The sequence below is a fragment of the Etheostoma cragini genome, chromosome 22, assembly GCF_013103735.1.
Source record: "Etheostoma cragini isolate CJK2018 chromosome 22, CSU_Ecrag_1.0, whole genome shotgun sequence".
Taxonomy (NCBI): domain Eukaryota; kingdom Metazoa; phylum Chordata; class Actinopteri; order Perciformes; family Percidae; genus Etheostoma; species Etheostoma cragini.
Window position 1 is genome coordinate 8,777,517 of NC_048428.1, and position 15,794 is coordinate 8,793,310.

General features: G+C 42.1%; 2 protein-coding genes across 2 annotated transcripts in view; one reads left to right on the forward strand and one right to left on the reverse strand.

The window, feature by feature from the left end:
* Window positions 1–13,102, forward strand: part of bmp6 (bone morphogenetic protein 6) — a 49,331-nt gene extending 36,229 nt beyond the window's left edge. The window contains exons 5-7 of the mRNA XM_034862697.1: window positions 9,322–9,398; window positions 10,884–10,994; window positions 11,630–13,102. Coding sequence (XP_034718588.1) covers window positions 9,322–9,398; window positions 10,884–10,994; window positions 11,630–11,779 — 338 coding nt within the window. The 3' untranslated portion in view covers window positions 11,780–13,102. The remainder of the gene's footprint in view (window positions 1–9,321; window positions 9,399–10,883; window positions 10,995–11,629) is intronic.
* A 59-nt stretch (window positions 13,103–13,161) lies between these two features.
* Window positions 13,162–15,794, reverse strand: part of txndc5 (thioredoxin domain containing 5) — a 10,166-nt gene continuing 7,533 nt past the window's right edge. Inside the window, exon 10 of the mRNA XM_034862698.1 lies at window positions 13,162–15,139. Coding sequence (XP_034718589.1) covers window positions 15,017–15,139 — 123 coding nt within the window. The 3' untranslated portion in view covers window positions 13,162–15,016. The remainder of the gene's footprint in view (window positions 15,140–15,794) is intronic.

Genomic DNA, 15,794 nt, shown 5'->3' on the forward strand with positions numbered 1-15,794 from the left:
GCTATAGAGTTGAATATAGGGTTTGGCTGGAGAATCCAGTTAATAAGACTTTAGACAACAAGACTAGCGCAAAGGCTAGAATATGAGACAAATGGGTGGTGTTAGAGAAGAATTTTTGACACTAACAAGTCTAATTATAACTTTTTATGTTGCACTTCAAGATTCAAGATTATTTTTATTGTCATTCCAAAAACACTTTGGCAAGTGCAGCGTAGAACAAAATTACGATGCATTGGACCATCATAAAACAAAGAAACCGATCTGCAGCAAAAAAATTCAATTATAAATAATGTTAAAATACGATATATAAAGAAGATAGCTAGCATTTAAAAAATGTGAGAAGTGTAGAGATACACATATCCTACACATACCCATACATGTACGTCATATGCACACGTACTGTATATTCTATCTTGTCTAAGTTCACAGTGTGGTGCTGTGGTGCAATCTGATTGCAGTTGGGGAAAAACTGTTGCAGAACCGCACAGACCTACTTCGTGGAATAATTTGAGTTCTCACTAGAAATGTTGGACAACACAAGAAAACGGCAGATGCACAAAATAGCGGTCTAGTGAATATTCACTGATTTACGACGCAGACTGCGAATGCATCTTGACAGGTGACCTCATCCTCTGAAGCTCCTCATTAGTCCTCCCCGCTTCTCTTCCTACTCAGCAGTATGATGTAATGCGCAGGTATTAGCCCAAACTCCTCAGCTTTTCAAATTAAATCAAACCCTAATACGCCCACCTTTCAACTGCTGTGTAATTCTGGCCAGACTTTACAGCACTCAAAGCTAAGCCGCTCCTGTGAGGCTTCATTGTGTTACTAGTGCGTACACAGAGCTAGCGCTCAGTGAGTCTGCTGTTAATATCGGTCTGATCCTTGGCTAATTTGACAGATGAAGCATTATGTTAATATTAAGACTTTATGGCTCAAAGTTTCGGCTCTACTATGTATCAGAGGAGAGTTCTGTGTGCAGCCATACATAAAATGTATCCAGCAGGCAACCACCTTATATATTTTTTTAAGAATTGGTGATACTTCTTAGAGTTAATATATTCCAACTTTTCTTATGCGCAATGTGTTAAAAAAAATAGTTTGGCCCAACAGCAGCTTAAGCTCTGCACACCTGCTTGCTGGTCTCCTGTGAGACTTGTGATAAATCATGTGTGAAAATCATAGTATACTCGAGCTGATTCCAGGGGTTGAGAAAGGCGCAAAATTAGCCACAAAGTGGAGCTGATTCTCAGCCCAATTTACCTTTATTTTGCATCTTCTCCTGCCCCATTTAATGGCTCTACCATCTGCGTGGTATACAGAAGTATTTGTGGGACAAGTTTGTTCTCACTACTGCTTTATGAAAAACCTTGCTGAAATTTCTTTGGCTCTGTTTCCTGTTTGTTCAGTGCATCTCCTTCACTCTCTCAGTAGGTTACTGTGTGCCGCTGGTAACACAACAGGTTGTAAGTAAAATTCCTGCTGGGCTTTTCTCAGTAATTGCATTGGATGAAAGCTTTGGCTGATAAAACAGAGAACAAAGACTCATCATTTGTTATGCTACAGGACAGTTAGCGTGTACCACATGTTCGGTTTTGGCTCCAGACCTGTACTCTTCTAGACAGCTGTCTTTGGCTTAAGATGTCTTAGGACTTTAAGTCCAAATGTCTTGAAGATGATACTGATACTGGGGTACACTAGCGAATCAGAGGGCTAAGGTGCACACCATGTGCACACAATGTGGGTCACGAATGTCACCGTTGCTCTCTCTCCGAATATGAAGAAATATTTTTGTCAAATTAAAATACATTAATAATGAATGAAATAGGTAAATGCTAATAGACCGTCTCTTACTTTTAAAAGCAAACTGTGGACAAGGTAGGTTTGCTGCAGTCTGCTTTTGTGTCCCAGCTTATGTCAGGATGGGAAAACTTTCTCTGAAGTGAATCGGCTCAGAAATCTGCTCTAACAAGGACAAACTGTTAAAAATGCTTCCTGGAGGATTGGACTTTACATAACCCAAAACATCAAGACCTCTCCGCCTCGCCACTCGGGACGACGGGGAGTGTAAATATTTAGATCCTACACAGGAAGCGGGGAGGCCCCCCTCGCGACAGCCGAGTGTCCGAGGCCAGCGTAGGACTGCTGGGATTGGATGGGATGGGAGGATCCATGAGGAATTCAGGAGGGCATATGGTTTCAATACCGCATCACTCACTCCAGAGACAGGGAGGAGGACAGGATGGATTGGGAGAGCATCTGTCTTGTGGAGCGCTCAAAATGTGGATGTTGTCCCCCAGTTTCTGTTTGGCACAGAGCTACAGAACATCAGTTCAGACTGCCACAGCTCCAACTAAAGGAGTATTTCACCGATAATTTACCTTTTTCTGAAAAAGCAACATGAGATCTAAGGCCGGAAGGCGGCAAAGTGTTTATTTTTAATTGCTCTAGTGTGCACTAACTTCTACATAGAGGCTTTTTCAGCATGAGTTACTTTGCTCCGTCTGCTTTCTAAAAATAGATTTCTTTGCTGCCCAAATTGCACACTCTTGACCTGCGTGGTTATCCACTGCACTGATTTTACTGCATCTTTTATATCAGTTTGGTTCCAATGCTGTCCTCATTTGAAGCTATTTTTGTCTATTTCATTTAGATTTTACACACTTGGTTGGACGGCTTTGCTTTGCCATAAATTACTAAAATTCCTTCCTCAGTCTGCAAAGAATATAAATCAACCTTTTAACTTTAAACCTTTACGTTCCCTACTGTACACCCAGTGAGCCGTGTTGTTTCCTAATTTTCACAATTTTAGCAAGCTGCATTTAATATGGCATGTGATATCAAATGTCTTCCAGATGACATAACAGGACAAATTCAGCCAGATAAATTTCTGCAGCATTAGTTTTGAAATAATAGTGTGACAGTGTGTGTCATAAATCATCTTTGGTTTTCACATTTTAATCACAAAAGCAAACAATTAGCAGACCCGGCAGACTAATGTCTTGTTTTCTAATTTATTGAGCAAATTGGTCTTGTGTCGGATGCATTAATAGTTTTGTCAGCAGCAAGATGCTTCTGGCCCCTCTGGGTGTGCCTGATGTGTGCACAGTGGAAAATGCTTGCCTAAAGGACAATACAACACCTTTAAAGGTAATTTGGGGTTTTGTGGGCGATGAAGGCCGGGGAGGTAATGGGAGTCGGGTTGGGCTTTGGCTGTGGGGGAAGTTAACAACCATCCGGGGAAGGAATATCACGTCCCAGCACAGCACAGGCAGTCTGTAATTAGGCCTAGCCAGTCATTAGCTGCACAGCTAAAAGACTGACCACGCTAACAGTATCGCTTAAAGAATTATAATAACACGGCGCTTGGCCAGCAGTGTTTTTGTCATCTGTCTCTCCTCTCCTCCCTCCACCTCCTCATTCTCCTCACTCCCTCACCACTAGACCTCCTTTTGTTTACCGTCGGAGTAATTGGACATGGCGAAGCTCCCTCGCAGGGTTTTATAACCTCTGTGATGAAAGACGGGAACAACGATAAACTTCAGTAGTAGTGGTTGGTGGGAGGGACGAGAGGAGTAACATCGGGGACAACAGTGACATTCCCCTTTCATGTCGCTGTTCGTGGCCTCTGTCCTTTCAGGAAGGAATGAGGCCATCAGGACTCTTTCCCTCCTTCTGTGTTGGTGACCCAGTTTGTATCTTATACTTTGGGCCTATTGTTGAAACCATTACCTTGATTTTTGTTCTATACCTCTTCACATGCATGTCATTTATAATCATGCTGACACCTATATTCAAATGATAATGATTATAATTACTGTTGATCATGCTGATGGGATATTGATGACAATGATGACGTCAGGGGGGTGTTAACTCTATATGTAGACGTCACCTGGGACAGGTGAAGCTGTGTGCATGACTAGAGCGAAAGGGCAAACTATTTTTCAACCGCATTTTGTGAGACAGTTGGTTTTTCCTTTAAGTTTAAAACAAGTTATGTTATATTTATTGTGAGTGGATTTGCTAACCGCTCCTACACTTATGTAACGCAAGTTTTCTGTCACCAACAGCTCTGTGGGGCATGGAATTGATACTGGAAAAGCTGCAATCTTTTCCCGCTCATGATTTGAGAAATTGCTAGAGCAAACTATAGAATTACAGTGAGGCAGTTTGAGAGATTGTGGCCTGCTGGGGTTGAAATTACTTTTAACGTCAAATGTCAGACACACAAACACGCACACGCACACACGCATGCTTCCTAAACCAAACACCCTGAATTGGCACCATTTAATTCTTGTATTTTTGCAACAACATGTTGTAAATATAACTTATAGACTTTTCCTCATAACATAACGTAGGTGATGGTGAAAGTGTTCGGGGGCTTAATGAATGGCAGGTACTGTAGTGAGGGGTTAATATCAGCCCAGTACTGTATATCGAAAATCTCAGTGTTAAAGAGCTACAGTGCTCAGTAAGGAGCAGTGTTTCCCCTGCTATTGAATAGGCAGGCTGGTGAACCGGCAGCCGCTGCCCCACCTCAACAAATTCAATGTGAAAAGGCTTTAATGGAGAGCTCTAGTGTCAAATGGATGTTTGTCTATTCACAGAGAAACACTTCCATGTTAAACACTGTTAGGTAAGCTGTGTTAATATGAGAGCAAAGCTCAGTGCCATGTCAGTAAAGGAAATCCTGCTTCCATTTGATATTTAAATATTGTGGCGCTGACAGCAGAGCATGAAGCAGGTCAAACTACAATTCATGCGTTGGTTCTTTAGTGCTGCCGATGCTCAAAGGAAATCTTGTTTTTACACTGTGAAAATAAAATATCAGCTCAAACAAGACATTACTTAGTGGGCTTCAGAGGTGTTGTAGGTGGATTTTACCTTTGGACAGAGCAGGGCTAGCTGTTTCCCCCTGGTTCCTGTCTTTATGCTAAGCTATGTGGTATTGAATAATCATATTTTCCAAAATGTCAAACTAATACCTTTAATGAATGAGCGTCATAAAACCATCTGAATTATTGCTCCTTTGTGTTAAAAGGAGCCAGTTGAGGTAGTTCAGGCATCTGTAAGTGTCCCTTCTGGGCGCCTCCCTAGGGAGGTGTTCCAGGCACGTCCAGCTGGGAGGAGGCCTCGGGGACGACCCAGGACTAGGTGGAAGGATTATATCTCCAACCTGGCCTGGGAACACCTCGAGATCCCCCAGTCGGAGCTTGATGGATGGATGGACGGATGGAATATTGCACAGGTGTGCATTAGGCTGGCACAATAAAAGGCCACTCTAAAATGTGCAGTTTTACTGTCTTGGGGGGGTCTGAAAACCACTCGGTAACTGGTGTTAGGGTTCATCTCGCGCTCTCTCTCTCTCTCTCTCTCTCTCTCTCTCTCTCTCTCTCTCTCTCTCTCTCTCTCTCTCTCTCTCTCTACCTGACTGCAGTTTGTCGTATTAACCGACTTGAGTGGGCAAATGCTCATTCGATGGCATCTGGCACTTTGGAGAGGTGTTCTCTTCACGGATGAACCCTAACCATAACACTAGATACTGATTGGTTTTTGGACACCCCTCAGACCCCCCCAATACAGTAAATCTGTGTTTAGAGTGGCCTTTTTAATTTTTGTTTTGTATTAATTTTTTGTGCAGACCTCCAATGTAAAACAAAAACCTACTGTAATACATAGTATGCACATACTTTTAATTTGTATAGTAGTAGTATATAAATGAGTATAATATGTACTGTGGAGTATGTTTAGAGTAGGTTTTCCTCTGTCAAGGAAAGGAAAAAGAAATGAATGGAAGCCTCATGGGAGCCGGAGCTCAACGGTAGCTGTGTGTGCAAATTTTTACAGGCAGGAAGGGGAGATGTGGTTTATGGGCACCACAAATCTGGGCCTTTACACTCAATGAAAGCCCACAGTAAATATCAGCTTTATTCCTCTTAAAGAGCCCCACAGAGTGTAAATGCGTGCGTGTGTGTGTGTGTGTGTGTGTGTTTTGCTGGAGATATGAACTGTGTTCTTAAAGCGAGTTATAAATAATATAATCTCACTGCTGCATTCAATGTCAGGACAGTGTCTAAATGCAATTTCTTTTTAAACTGAACCATTGTGGACATTTGGAGATTGTATTTTATTTATTGCTATTTTTTCTTCATACATAAATCCAACTCTTCAATTGACTTTAATTCCTAATTCTGATGATCGTTGAAACTGAATATCTTACTGCACAGGGTGTATACATACATAACATATAATTATTCTAACAAATAGAAGAATACTTATCTTTTCTTTTTTTTATATATTACATATATAATAATAATATTAATAATAATAATATTAGATATATATTTGCTTGATGTATCATCAAGCAAATCTTGTTTATGCCAAAGAAGTCCGAGGAAAAGAAGAAATCAAAGGAGATGATGAGATTTCGCCACTCTGCCAGCAACCATAGAAATCTGTATAGAAACCATATAGTGAATCTTTTAAAGGTGATGGAGGGGTGTGTGTGTGTGTGTGTGTGTGTGTGTGTGTGTGTGTGTGTGTGTTTGTTTGTGTGTGTGTGTGTTTGTGTGTGTGTGTGTTAGGAAGAATTGAGTACAGAAACATAAGTGTGATAGGTATTAACAGGGACATGTTGACTGGCATTGAAATAAGCCTAAAATGATTTAACACCCCAGTAAAACCATATTCCGATAAATGTTTATACATGAACTGTGTGAAAGCCCCGTCTTCCTATAAGACTGTCATGTGTCAATTCCCCTTTCTCTAAACATCACCTTCAGTTCACATCAGGTCAGCCAAGACACTGAGCCAATCAGCTTTGTTCTTTCAATGGAACTTCGCCTCTGTCCTTGGAGGTTTCCTGTATATACACACTGCAAATGTTTCTTTACAAAGCAGGGGGAAAAGTGTTTGATTGTCTTAACTAAAGGAAGAATCAGTCCAATCCTACAGCAGCTGATCTAGGACCAGCCTGTTTCCTCATTTGTGAAGGTCTCCACTCTCCATATAGTAAATCTGTTAAATCCAAACACTCTCGGCTGTTGAAGGCTCTGGCAGATCCGTTGGTCCACAGGGAGGCAGGCTGAGCATATGTGACCCCGTATCCATGTGTATCATCTGTACTCACATGGAGCCAAACATGTGGGCCTGAATGCACAGCAAATGCATGGACACACACACACTTACATACAGTACATACGCATATAAACTCTGTATTTCCACATTAGCAGACATCCAGTGAACTGCCCTTCCGATTGGAAAGGAAGGAACTGTAAACTGGGGAAACACCTGACTGTATTTGATGGTTACGGATGAACATTTGACTTCAACCCGCAGCCGTGTGGCGTTGCCAGTCTCACCTTTCATTTCCTGTTTCTTACAGAATGACCCCTCTTTAATCAGATGACATATTCATGCTGCAATAAAAAATAAACTATTGTTATTAATCATTTTCAGTGCAGAGGGTAAAAACTGATGCCCAAACTTAGTGCCATCCCTCTCTTTTCTTTGCTCTGTCTGACTCTTCTCTCTTTTCCTCTCTCGCCATTTACTTCAAGCTGAGGTGAATCCAAATGACAAATCCAACTTGTTCTCCCTTCTTCTCTCTGTCTCTCTCTTTTTTTCTTTTTCTTTAACTTGAGACGAGTCCAGCTAAACCTCCCAGTCCCAAGTCTGGGCAGTGTGGTCACTGGTCAGGGCGTCTGTTCACATGAAATTTAATTTGATGATGAAATCTTAAAGCAACGAGGGCTGGCCATTTAGAACTACAACTCTAGGTTTTAATGTGTGGCTAAGTGGATTTGGCTGTTAAACAGATAAACATCAGGTCATTTGTGTGTGTGTGTGTGTGTGTGTGTGTGTGTGTGTGTGTGTGTGTGTGTGTGTGTGTACACTAAGTGCCGGTGGCAATGAATGATAGACAGAGACATGGAAGGACCAAACATCAATGACCTTTACGATGTGTGTGTGTGTGTGTGTGTGTGTGTGTGTGTGTCCAGCTGACTAAACAAGGCTGCTGTTGGTGAGTTACTGAGGCAGGTGGCTGGGACTGAGTGACAAATCTTCGTCTAGGGTCTGACTCACACACTCTTTTTCTCTGACACACACACGTCTGTACGGTGTATGATGTGGGGATTGTTTCTTTAGGCAAACAGATCCTCTCTATTTATTGCCTATGACAAGCAAATAGCCATGTTTGCACGGCTCGACAGTATAAGTGGCTCCACCAAACAGACAGATGATGCAATGAGTAAATCTGGATAGACGTGCCGATGACAGTTTTGGACGTGACAGCCAGATGCAGACAGACTCGGAGCAATGAATTCTTTTGCATTGTGTAAAGTTATTGTAGTCTAAATATCTTCGCTAAACATGGAAGCAGAAACCAGTATTGTAACCCTAATGACAAGTGCAGACACACACACAAAACAAAATAGGCAACCACTAGAAGGTTTTTAGTGGGTAATGGTTTTATAATTAACTTTGCAATGTGAGCGAGTGCAGACCAGACCGACAACCAACTACAATTAAAAGCACTTGCGGGCTTAAGGCTGAAGTGTTGGATTGTGGGGCCATCACGACGCCACGCTAAGTTTGTTTTAGGGTGAATTTTAAGGGACAACTGCTACACCACATGGGTTATTTGGATGAAACTCTTTTGAGAGTACGGGCCCCTAACCAGTGCCATTTTTCCTTCTCTTTTTTTTTCTCTTGGGGGGGGTTTGTGAAGAAAAAGATCACAATAAAATCAATGAGGTGAGAGAGAGGGAGTGAGCGGGAGAGAGCGTCAGTGGAAAGTCGGTGTCACCATCTTGACTTCAGCGGTGGGACCGTTGCCAGCAATGACCTTCGCGACTGTCAAAACCAAAGCTATACCTTGGACTGTCTGCAGCCGTCTGCCCTGCTGCTGCAGAGTTAAGAACAAACTGCAGGACCGGAGAGTCCATAAACACAGTCGTCACTGTGTCACCACTTGCGCTCGGGCCAAGCAATATTTGAATGCTGATGAATTCAATTAGGCGTGCGTTCAAATGAATCAGCCAGCAGATGAGTGTAAAGCACATACAGCACAGTGACCGCTGCAATGAGCGCTTGTTCCTGTGCTCTGATCTACGCCCTCGCATGTCTCCACCCACTGCATTACATGAGGCGTATTGTGTTGTTCTTCTGCTCTCCGATTCTGAATGTCATGAGCTGCTTTCATAAGCTTTAATTAGGAACAATTTACCCAGGCAAGGGTTGTTAACAAATTTGGGCAAAACTATGTGAAGTATGGGGGCAAGATGCAATTTCCTGAGGATTTCTGTTGTTCTGTTGCAGATTACAACAGCAGCGATCAGAAGACGGCATGCAGAAGACACGAGCTCTATGTCAGCTTCAGAGAGCTGGGCTGGCAGGTAAGGAACATTTTCTCATTCAGGTCATTCAAAACAAATCCTAATACACGTTGGGTGAACAGGTAAGGTAGACTCTTTAGGCCTAGTCTCACATTGCCAGACCCATCTCCACAGCTCTGTCAGAGCTGGAGTAAGGTCTGGCTACACCAAACCGCTCCGGCATGTTTGGATTTCTTCAAACTATATACTACAAATATATATAATATTGTATATATACAACTACTATGTACTACAAAGCTGGGCGGCGCTGAGCCCCGATAGCGAGAAGAGAAGGGAAGGCACATCCTGTCAGGCTTTATCTCAGAAATGTACATCTGTTAAGCCAGACAACTTTAGGGTTGATGTTTACTGACAGCTAGGTGCCATACTGTAGGTAGGACAATTTTAGAGGCTAACACCAACCTTAAAATATGGAATTTGGTTAAATGAGAAGCCATAAACACTAGAAATTGGGTGTACATCTACACATAATAAGGTGGACTGTATATATCTTGAATAATCAAGTCTCTTTTTATACATTCATGCCAAGTCAAAAGGCACAAAGCGTCTTCTTCAACGTGCAGTAGTCATTAAGCTACAGGACCGAGTTACTTTATACTGTAACCAACAACATGTGCCAATCACTTTTTCACCAGCAGGTGTATCAAGTAGCTGCCTCGTGGAAGACAGGTGTCTTAATTGCTTACTCCAAACTGCCACTTCCTCATATAATATGAAGGCACTCTACCGTAACCTCAGTCTAAACACCACTAGGTCGATATATAGCTACTGCTGTCAAGCTACGGTGGTCAAAAGAGAAAACGTCAGTTAAAGTATCTCGGTGGGAAGAGAATGAAGTATAGACTGTGTGTGTTTACAAGGACACTGACAGAGGAAGAAATGAAAGGGCAGAGTCACGTACATCCTACCAAACAAGCTGAAGCTGTGGGCTCTTAACACAGCACTGACATCTAGAGGACACACACACACACACACACACACACACACACACACACACACACACACACACACACACACACACACACACACACACACACAAAGGGAGCTGGACACTAAGACAGACAGATGACAGAGAGAGAGACGCTATTAACAGACAGTTAGAAAGAGATAAAACATGCAGAGAATTTGTCTGAGCAAAACTGTAAAAGGAAGGGAGGAACGAAGGAAGGAAGGAAGGGAGGGAGGAAGGAAGGGAGGAAGGGAGGGAGAAGTATTGCTTCCCCGAGTGATTCTACAGACAGGCGTGTTAGAACAGGGATGGTCTTAAAGATCGGATTAACACCAAATTTACCAACAGGAGTCAGGTTGGCTACTGTAACATCCCCTCGTTATTAGGAATAACTACTAATTCATACAGCTGTAAAACACATGGTAATATTGAGCTGCAAGGCTTCTTAGTCACTAGTTTGGTGGAATTATGGAACCAGACCTGCAGGCCTTAATATGTTGTTTTCATCTGCTCGGACTGTCCCGTGTTTCTCTCAGGACTGGATCATTGCTCCTGAAGGCTACGCAGCCAACTACTGTGACGGAGAGTGCTCCTTCCCCCTCAATGCCCACATGAACGCCACCAACCACGCCATCGTGCAGACCCTGGTACGACCAACACAGGACCCTACCATGCTCAGTATATTCTGAACACAACCTGCCAGGTTGTTGTTCCTCTGAGGGATTTAGGAGCATTGTAGCCATAGTGCAACAAGATATTCTGCAACTCTGTTTAAAGGAATGTATTGTAATTAACTATACATCGTAATCCAGTTATTATAAAACACAGTTTACTTAAAAAGTTACTCCTCTGATTTTACACATGAAGGTAAGTTCATTTGTCATGAAGAGTACTACTAAAGTTACGTGTATGGGCTTGAGTTTTTAAGTCGCATTACAAATTTAGGGCAGGGTTGATAACATGCAGGAAGGTAGAGTCTAGTAAGACATTATTGAGTTGCATTATGGGGAATGAAGTGTTTTTGGAGCTTGTCCTGTACTATGGACTAATGGCCATATATATGGGTTCTGCTACCTCGATTTTGACAATTATCTTTTTAAATCGGTCTCTTATGACTTTACCTATTTAATGAAAGTGTTGCGGTGAATTGCTGAGGGTCCCTTTAAAAGCTGTCTTATTTCTTTTGTTTTTTTAAAGTAGTTCAATTTATTTATTTATTCATTTTCTGGCAAATGCAGATTGAACCATAAGGGGGCCTAAATCAGTTCCTTTTGATTTCCAGGTGCACCTGATGAACCCAGAGAACGTACCAAAACCATGCTGTGCCCCCACCAAGCTCCACGCCATCTCCGTGCTCTACTTTGACGACAACTCCAACGTCATTCTGAAGAAATACAAGAACATGGTGGTGCGGGCCTGCGGCTGCCACTGACACCAGCCTCAGGGGTTAATAACTCTTGATTGGAAGTTGGGTTGCAAAGGTCTTCTTCTGCACCGGTGACTCCTGGGTAATGTTGACCTCAACTAGACACCAGCTCCCTGCCCAAATCCTTCAGCCTGCAAGGAATGGCCGCCCTGAAAGATCATTCCCATGTTCTATTCAAATCATCTTGAACAGTTCAAAACATCCATTTGATAGCACAAACATTATTTTCTTCATCATACTAAGAGGGGACCGTTATGGATGTTGTCTATAGGAAACTTGACAGTGTTGAGCCACCAAGTTGTCAATCATCTTCTCTATTAGCTGAACAGTCTTCACTTAATGGGTCTGCAACTAAGAGAGTGAATGTGTGTGTAGGATGAAGTGAATATAAATTTGTATATTATGTTTATGGAAGTGTGTGTATGTGCGCCTTCTCACTCATTGAGAGGGAAAGGGCAAAACTGAACTGTTTCGGGACCCGTCAGAGTGCTGCTTTCTTTTCCCCTTCTCCGACAAAAGAAAGTGTGTAGAAATGGTGTAAGTGGGATTGGATAATACAAAGTGTTTCCTTTTCAGTGCAAACGTTAACTCAAACAATCTAATACTAAATGAATGATACATTGTAGTCAGTAGATTCTTATTTCCTTCCTCTTTGCAAATGTATTTTCTTCTTAAGCCATATTTGCCCTCCTAAAATATAATATGGACTGGACCAAAGTGACCGCAGGCTATTTTAATAGCGCACTGCTCCAAATATCCTCTCCGTGTCAATATTTGCCGGGCTCACGCTGAGCTGCGATTCACCAGGCTGGTTCAACATGATGCATGTTGTGGCTAAACTGATGTTTTTCTCCAAAGAACCGAAGAATACAGCTTTATCCCTACGACATACCGCAAATGGCCATTTCCATGTTGCTGCACTCGCAAAGTTAACAAACTCTTCCACCCCTGACAACCCATCAAGAGATCGTGGAAAAACATTCAGAGAGTCAAAAACAGCCGGCAGAACGGTGTCTGTGCCAGCTTTCTGAAATTAGCCTTTTGCTTTTTCAACCCTGAGGGTAAAATTATGTTGAGATCTGTGTCCAGTGGCAACGTCTTTCCAATTGAACGTGTTACTGTGAGCTTTGAATGACATTTTTTTTTTTTTTTAAGAACATTTTTATGAAAAACTAATACCAACCAGAATCAAAATACCGTATGTGCCTAACCATCATACATTACAAAATATACCTCTGGTAAGCTGCTGTTTACATTTGTGATCATGTTTAGACTGTTTTTTTGTAAATACTTGTACATTCTCAGCTTATTTATTGCACCTCTTTATTATAAAGAAAAATCACCTACCCTAACAAACACAAATGCAAGAACAAAATGAAAATACAAACTTATTTTTGAATTTTTTATTATGAAATCTCATGTTACAACTTGCCATTATTCAGTCTTTTTGTACAAAATCCATGGGTAGTGCACAACCCATGACTCCAAAGGAAAAGAAATACTGTGCTATCCATAAAAAAGATTTACCGACAAAAAAACAACCTGTCTGACTGTTTGTGTACCTGGGTTTTCAATAAATGATGGCCTGCATTCTTTTCACATAACCAGGGTCAAAGAGCATTAGCAGTGTAATAAGCGCAGACTAACAGGTGGGTGGAGTCATTCACAAAAACACACTGAAAAGAAACTGCAAATCCCATCAGAACCAGGTCTGGGACAGATTACATTTTCTTGGCCTTTGACTGTTGAACCTTTAAACACTGATTAACCGGTGTGGATGGTTATCTAACAGCAGACTTAAGTTGGAATAATTCATTGGAAGAGTGGCTATAGTCAGTGGGAAATTAAGACCAGCCAAGTTATGGTTGATTTTGGTTACAATCAAATGATGCATCTTTTTCCAGTTCAGTGAGACTTAGAAACCAGCAGCTGGTGTAGCTGTATCGTACAACCAGCCCCCCCACAAAGACCCACAATGCAGCTGGTTTAAATCACTATGGAGAAGAATAGATAACAATCAGTCAGAAAGATGATGTGCGAGTAGGACCACCTGACACTGATCTACAGTGAATTACAAAAATGTCCAACTACAGAAGGAAGCTTGTAAAAGCTCTGATGAAACTGATCATTTCCTCAAGAAGAGGACCAGACTTCAGTGCCACTACCAGAATGGAGCTTCATTTCTCATGCAAAAGGTCCTAACCTTTGACTGTCTTCTAATGCTCCACTCACTGGTTCCCAAATGCGTTACCCACGGGCCTGGCCTGAGGGATATACCACACCAGCAACCAACACACATTTGTACTACATTTGAGAATAAGATGAAGGGGCAGATTTTATGAAAGTAGTAACTCTTAAAAGCTCAGTAATGGAGATATGGGGCAACATGGTCCAGGCCTGAGACCCTGATGCTAGGAGAAGAAGAGAGGGAAGGCTGATTGAGATCACAGGAGTCAGAAAAAGGGTAAGACGCACAATTGAGGTGCTTAGTTTACCAAGCATTTATAATTCAGCTTGTTCTTGCCTCATCATTAAGAGAAAATAGTCCATGTGCCATCATCAGACCCGTAATAAAAATGATGCCTCCATCACTTCTTCTTCTAGTCTGTGGGCGTTTCCCTGAGAGTTAAGTCCGTTAGGCCATCCCTGGCATGGATTGAAAGTACCCTCAACTTAACACTCAAACTTCACATTTGGGTGACACAAACTTTACAAACTTCTGCCTGACAGTACGGGAACATTAATGGCTTGTGATTTAACAACAGATCCCATGTAAAAAAATTTGCATTTAACATAACAAAAGTTAAATGGCAACAGAAGTTCATCAGAAACAATTGTTTTCTATAACAGGCAGAAACTGGGACCTCTGTCCTTTACCATCTTGATAGCATTTTATCAGTGCGAGACATTTCGGTTTTGATTGATTTAGCAGTGCTTGCAAAGTGGTTGTCCAACATATTTCATTCCCAGAGCCAACCAATACAATAGTATTCTCCATAATGGGAGTTTACGGTTCGGCAAACGCAATGAGAAACACATTCACATCCCAAACACTCTACTGAATCGTTCTGTCTTGAACACAGGAGAAAGACCAGACTGCAGTCTGTCATTGCTGACTCCTTTCTAAGAGAACCCGACTGGAGAGAAAGATTGAGAGAGGTTTGGCTACTGTGGGAGAGAGAGTGGTGTCCTACTGGCCAGATATGCAGGGTGGTGGAGCGTGGAGTGCTGACTTGGCCGTTTCTACAACTCGTCTCTCGCCTGCCTCATCACAAAGCTGTGCAGGCTCTCCAGGTCCCGGCCGCCATGATGCTCGTCACCCTGCTCCCCCGCCTTGAACATGATCAGGGTGGGGTAACCTTGAACCTGAATAAAGAGGGAGGAACAGCATCGGGGGCTTATTTCACCTTCAGCTCCCTTTGTCTTCTTTCAAAACCATTTCATTTTTATGCGGTATGCAAATGTTATCAGCTCCTTCTTGGACCGAGTCTCGTCTGTCCACCAAACATAACGGACACATAGGCATGATTTTGAGATTGCCGACTACGCACAGGTCAAATTCCTCTTAGATAAAAAGGTATTTTTCTCTCTAAAGAGTTAAAATCACAGGGACAGTGGGGGGGAAACCAGTCAGATTTTGACGTGACGTTTTATAGGAGCAGTAGTAGTAGTGTGCCCCTCCTCACTGGTGAGGTGCAGGCAAAGTTCTATAGGAGACAATATAGAGGCTGTAAAAACACAACACAACAACAAGGGCCCATTTTGTCGTAGTAAATCATCACTCAAGTTCTGTTGAATTCTGACGCAACAACTCACATTGTATAACATGATAGGTTGGCTTAATGATTCTCCATCTGATTTTAAAAGAGAAGTTCAAGACCTTACTTCTGAAGATGCAAGCTGAATGAATGTAATGGAGCTTTTCATGATTTTAAGTTGTATTTACAGTGGGTACGGAAAGTATTCAGACCCCTTTAAATTCTTCACTCTTTGTTTCATTGCAGCCATTTTCCAAAAATCA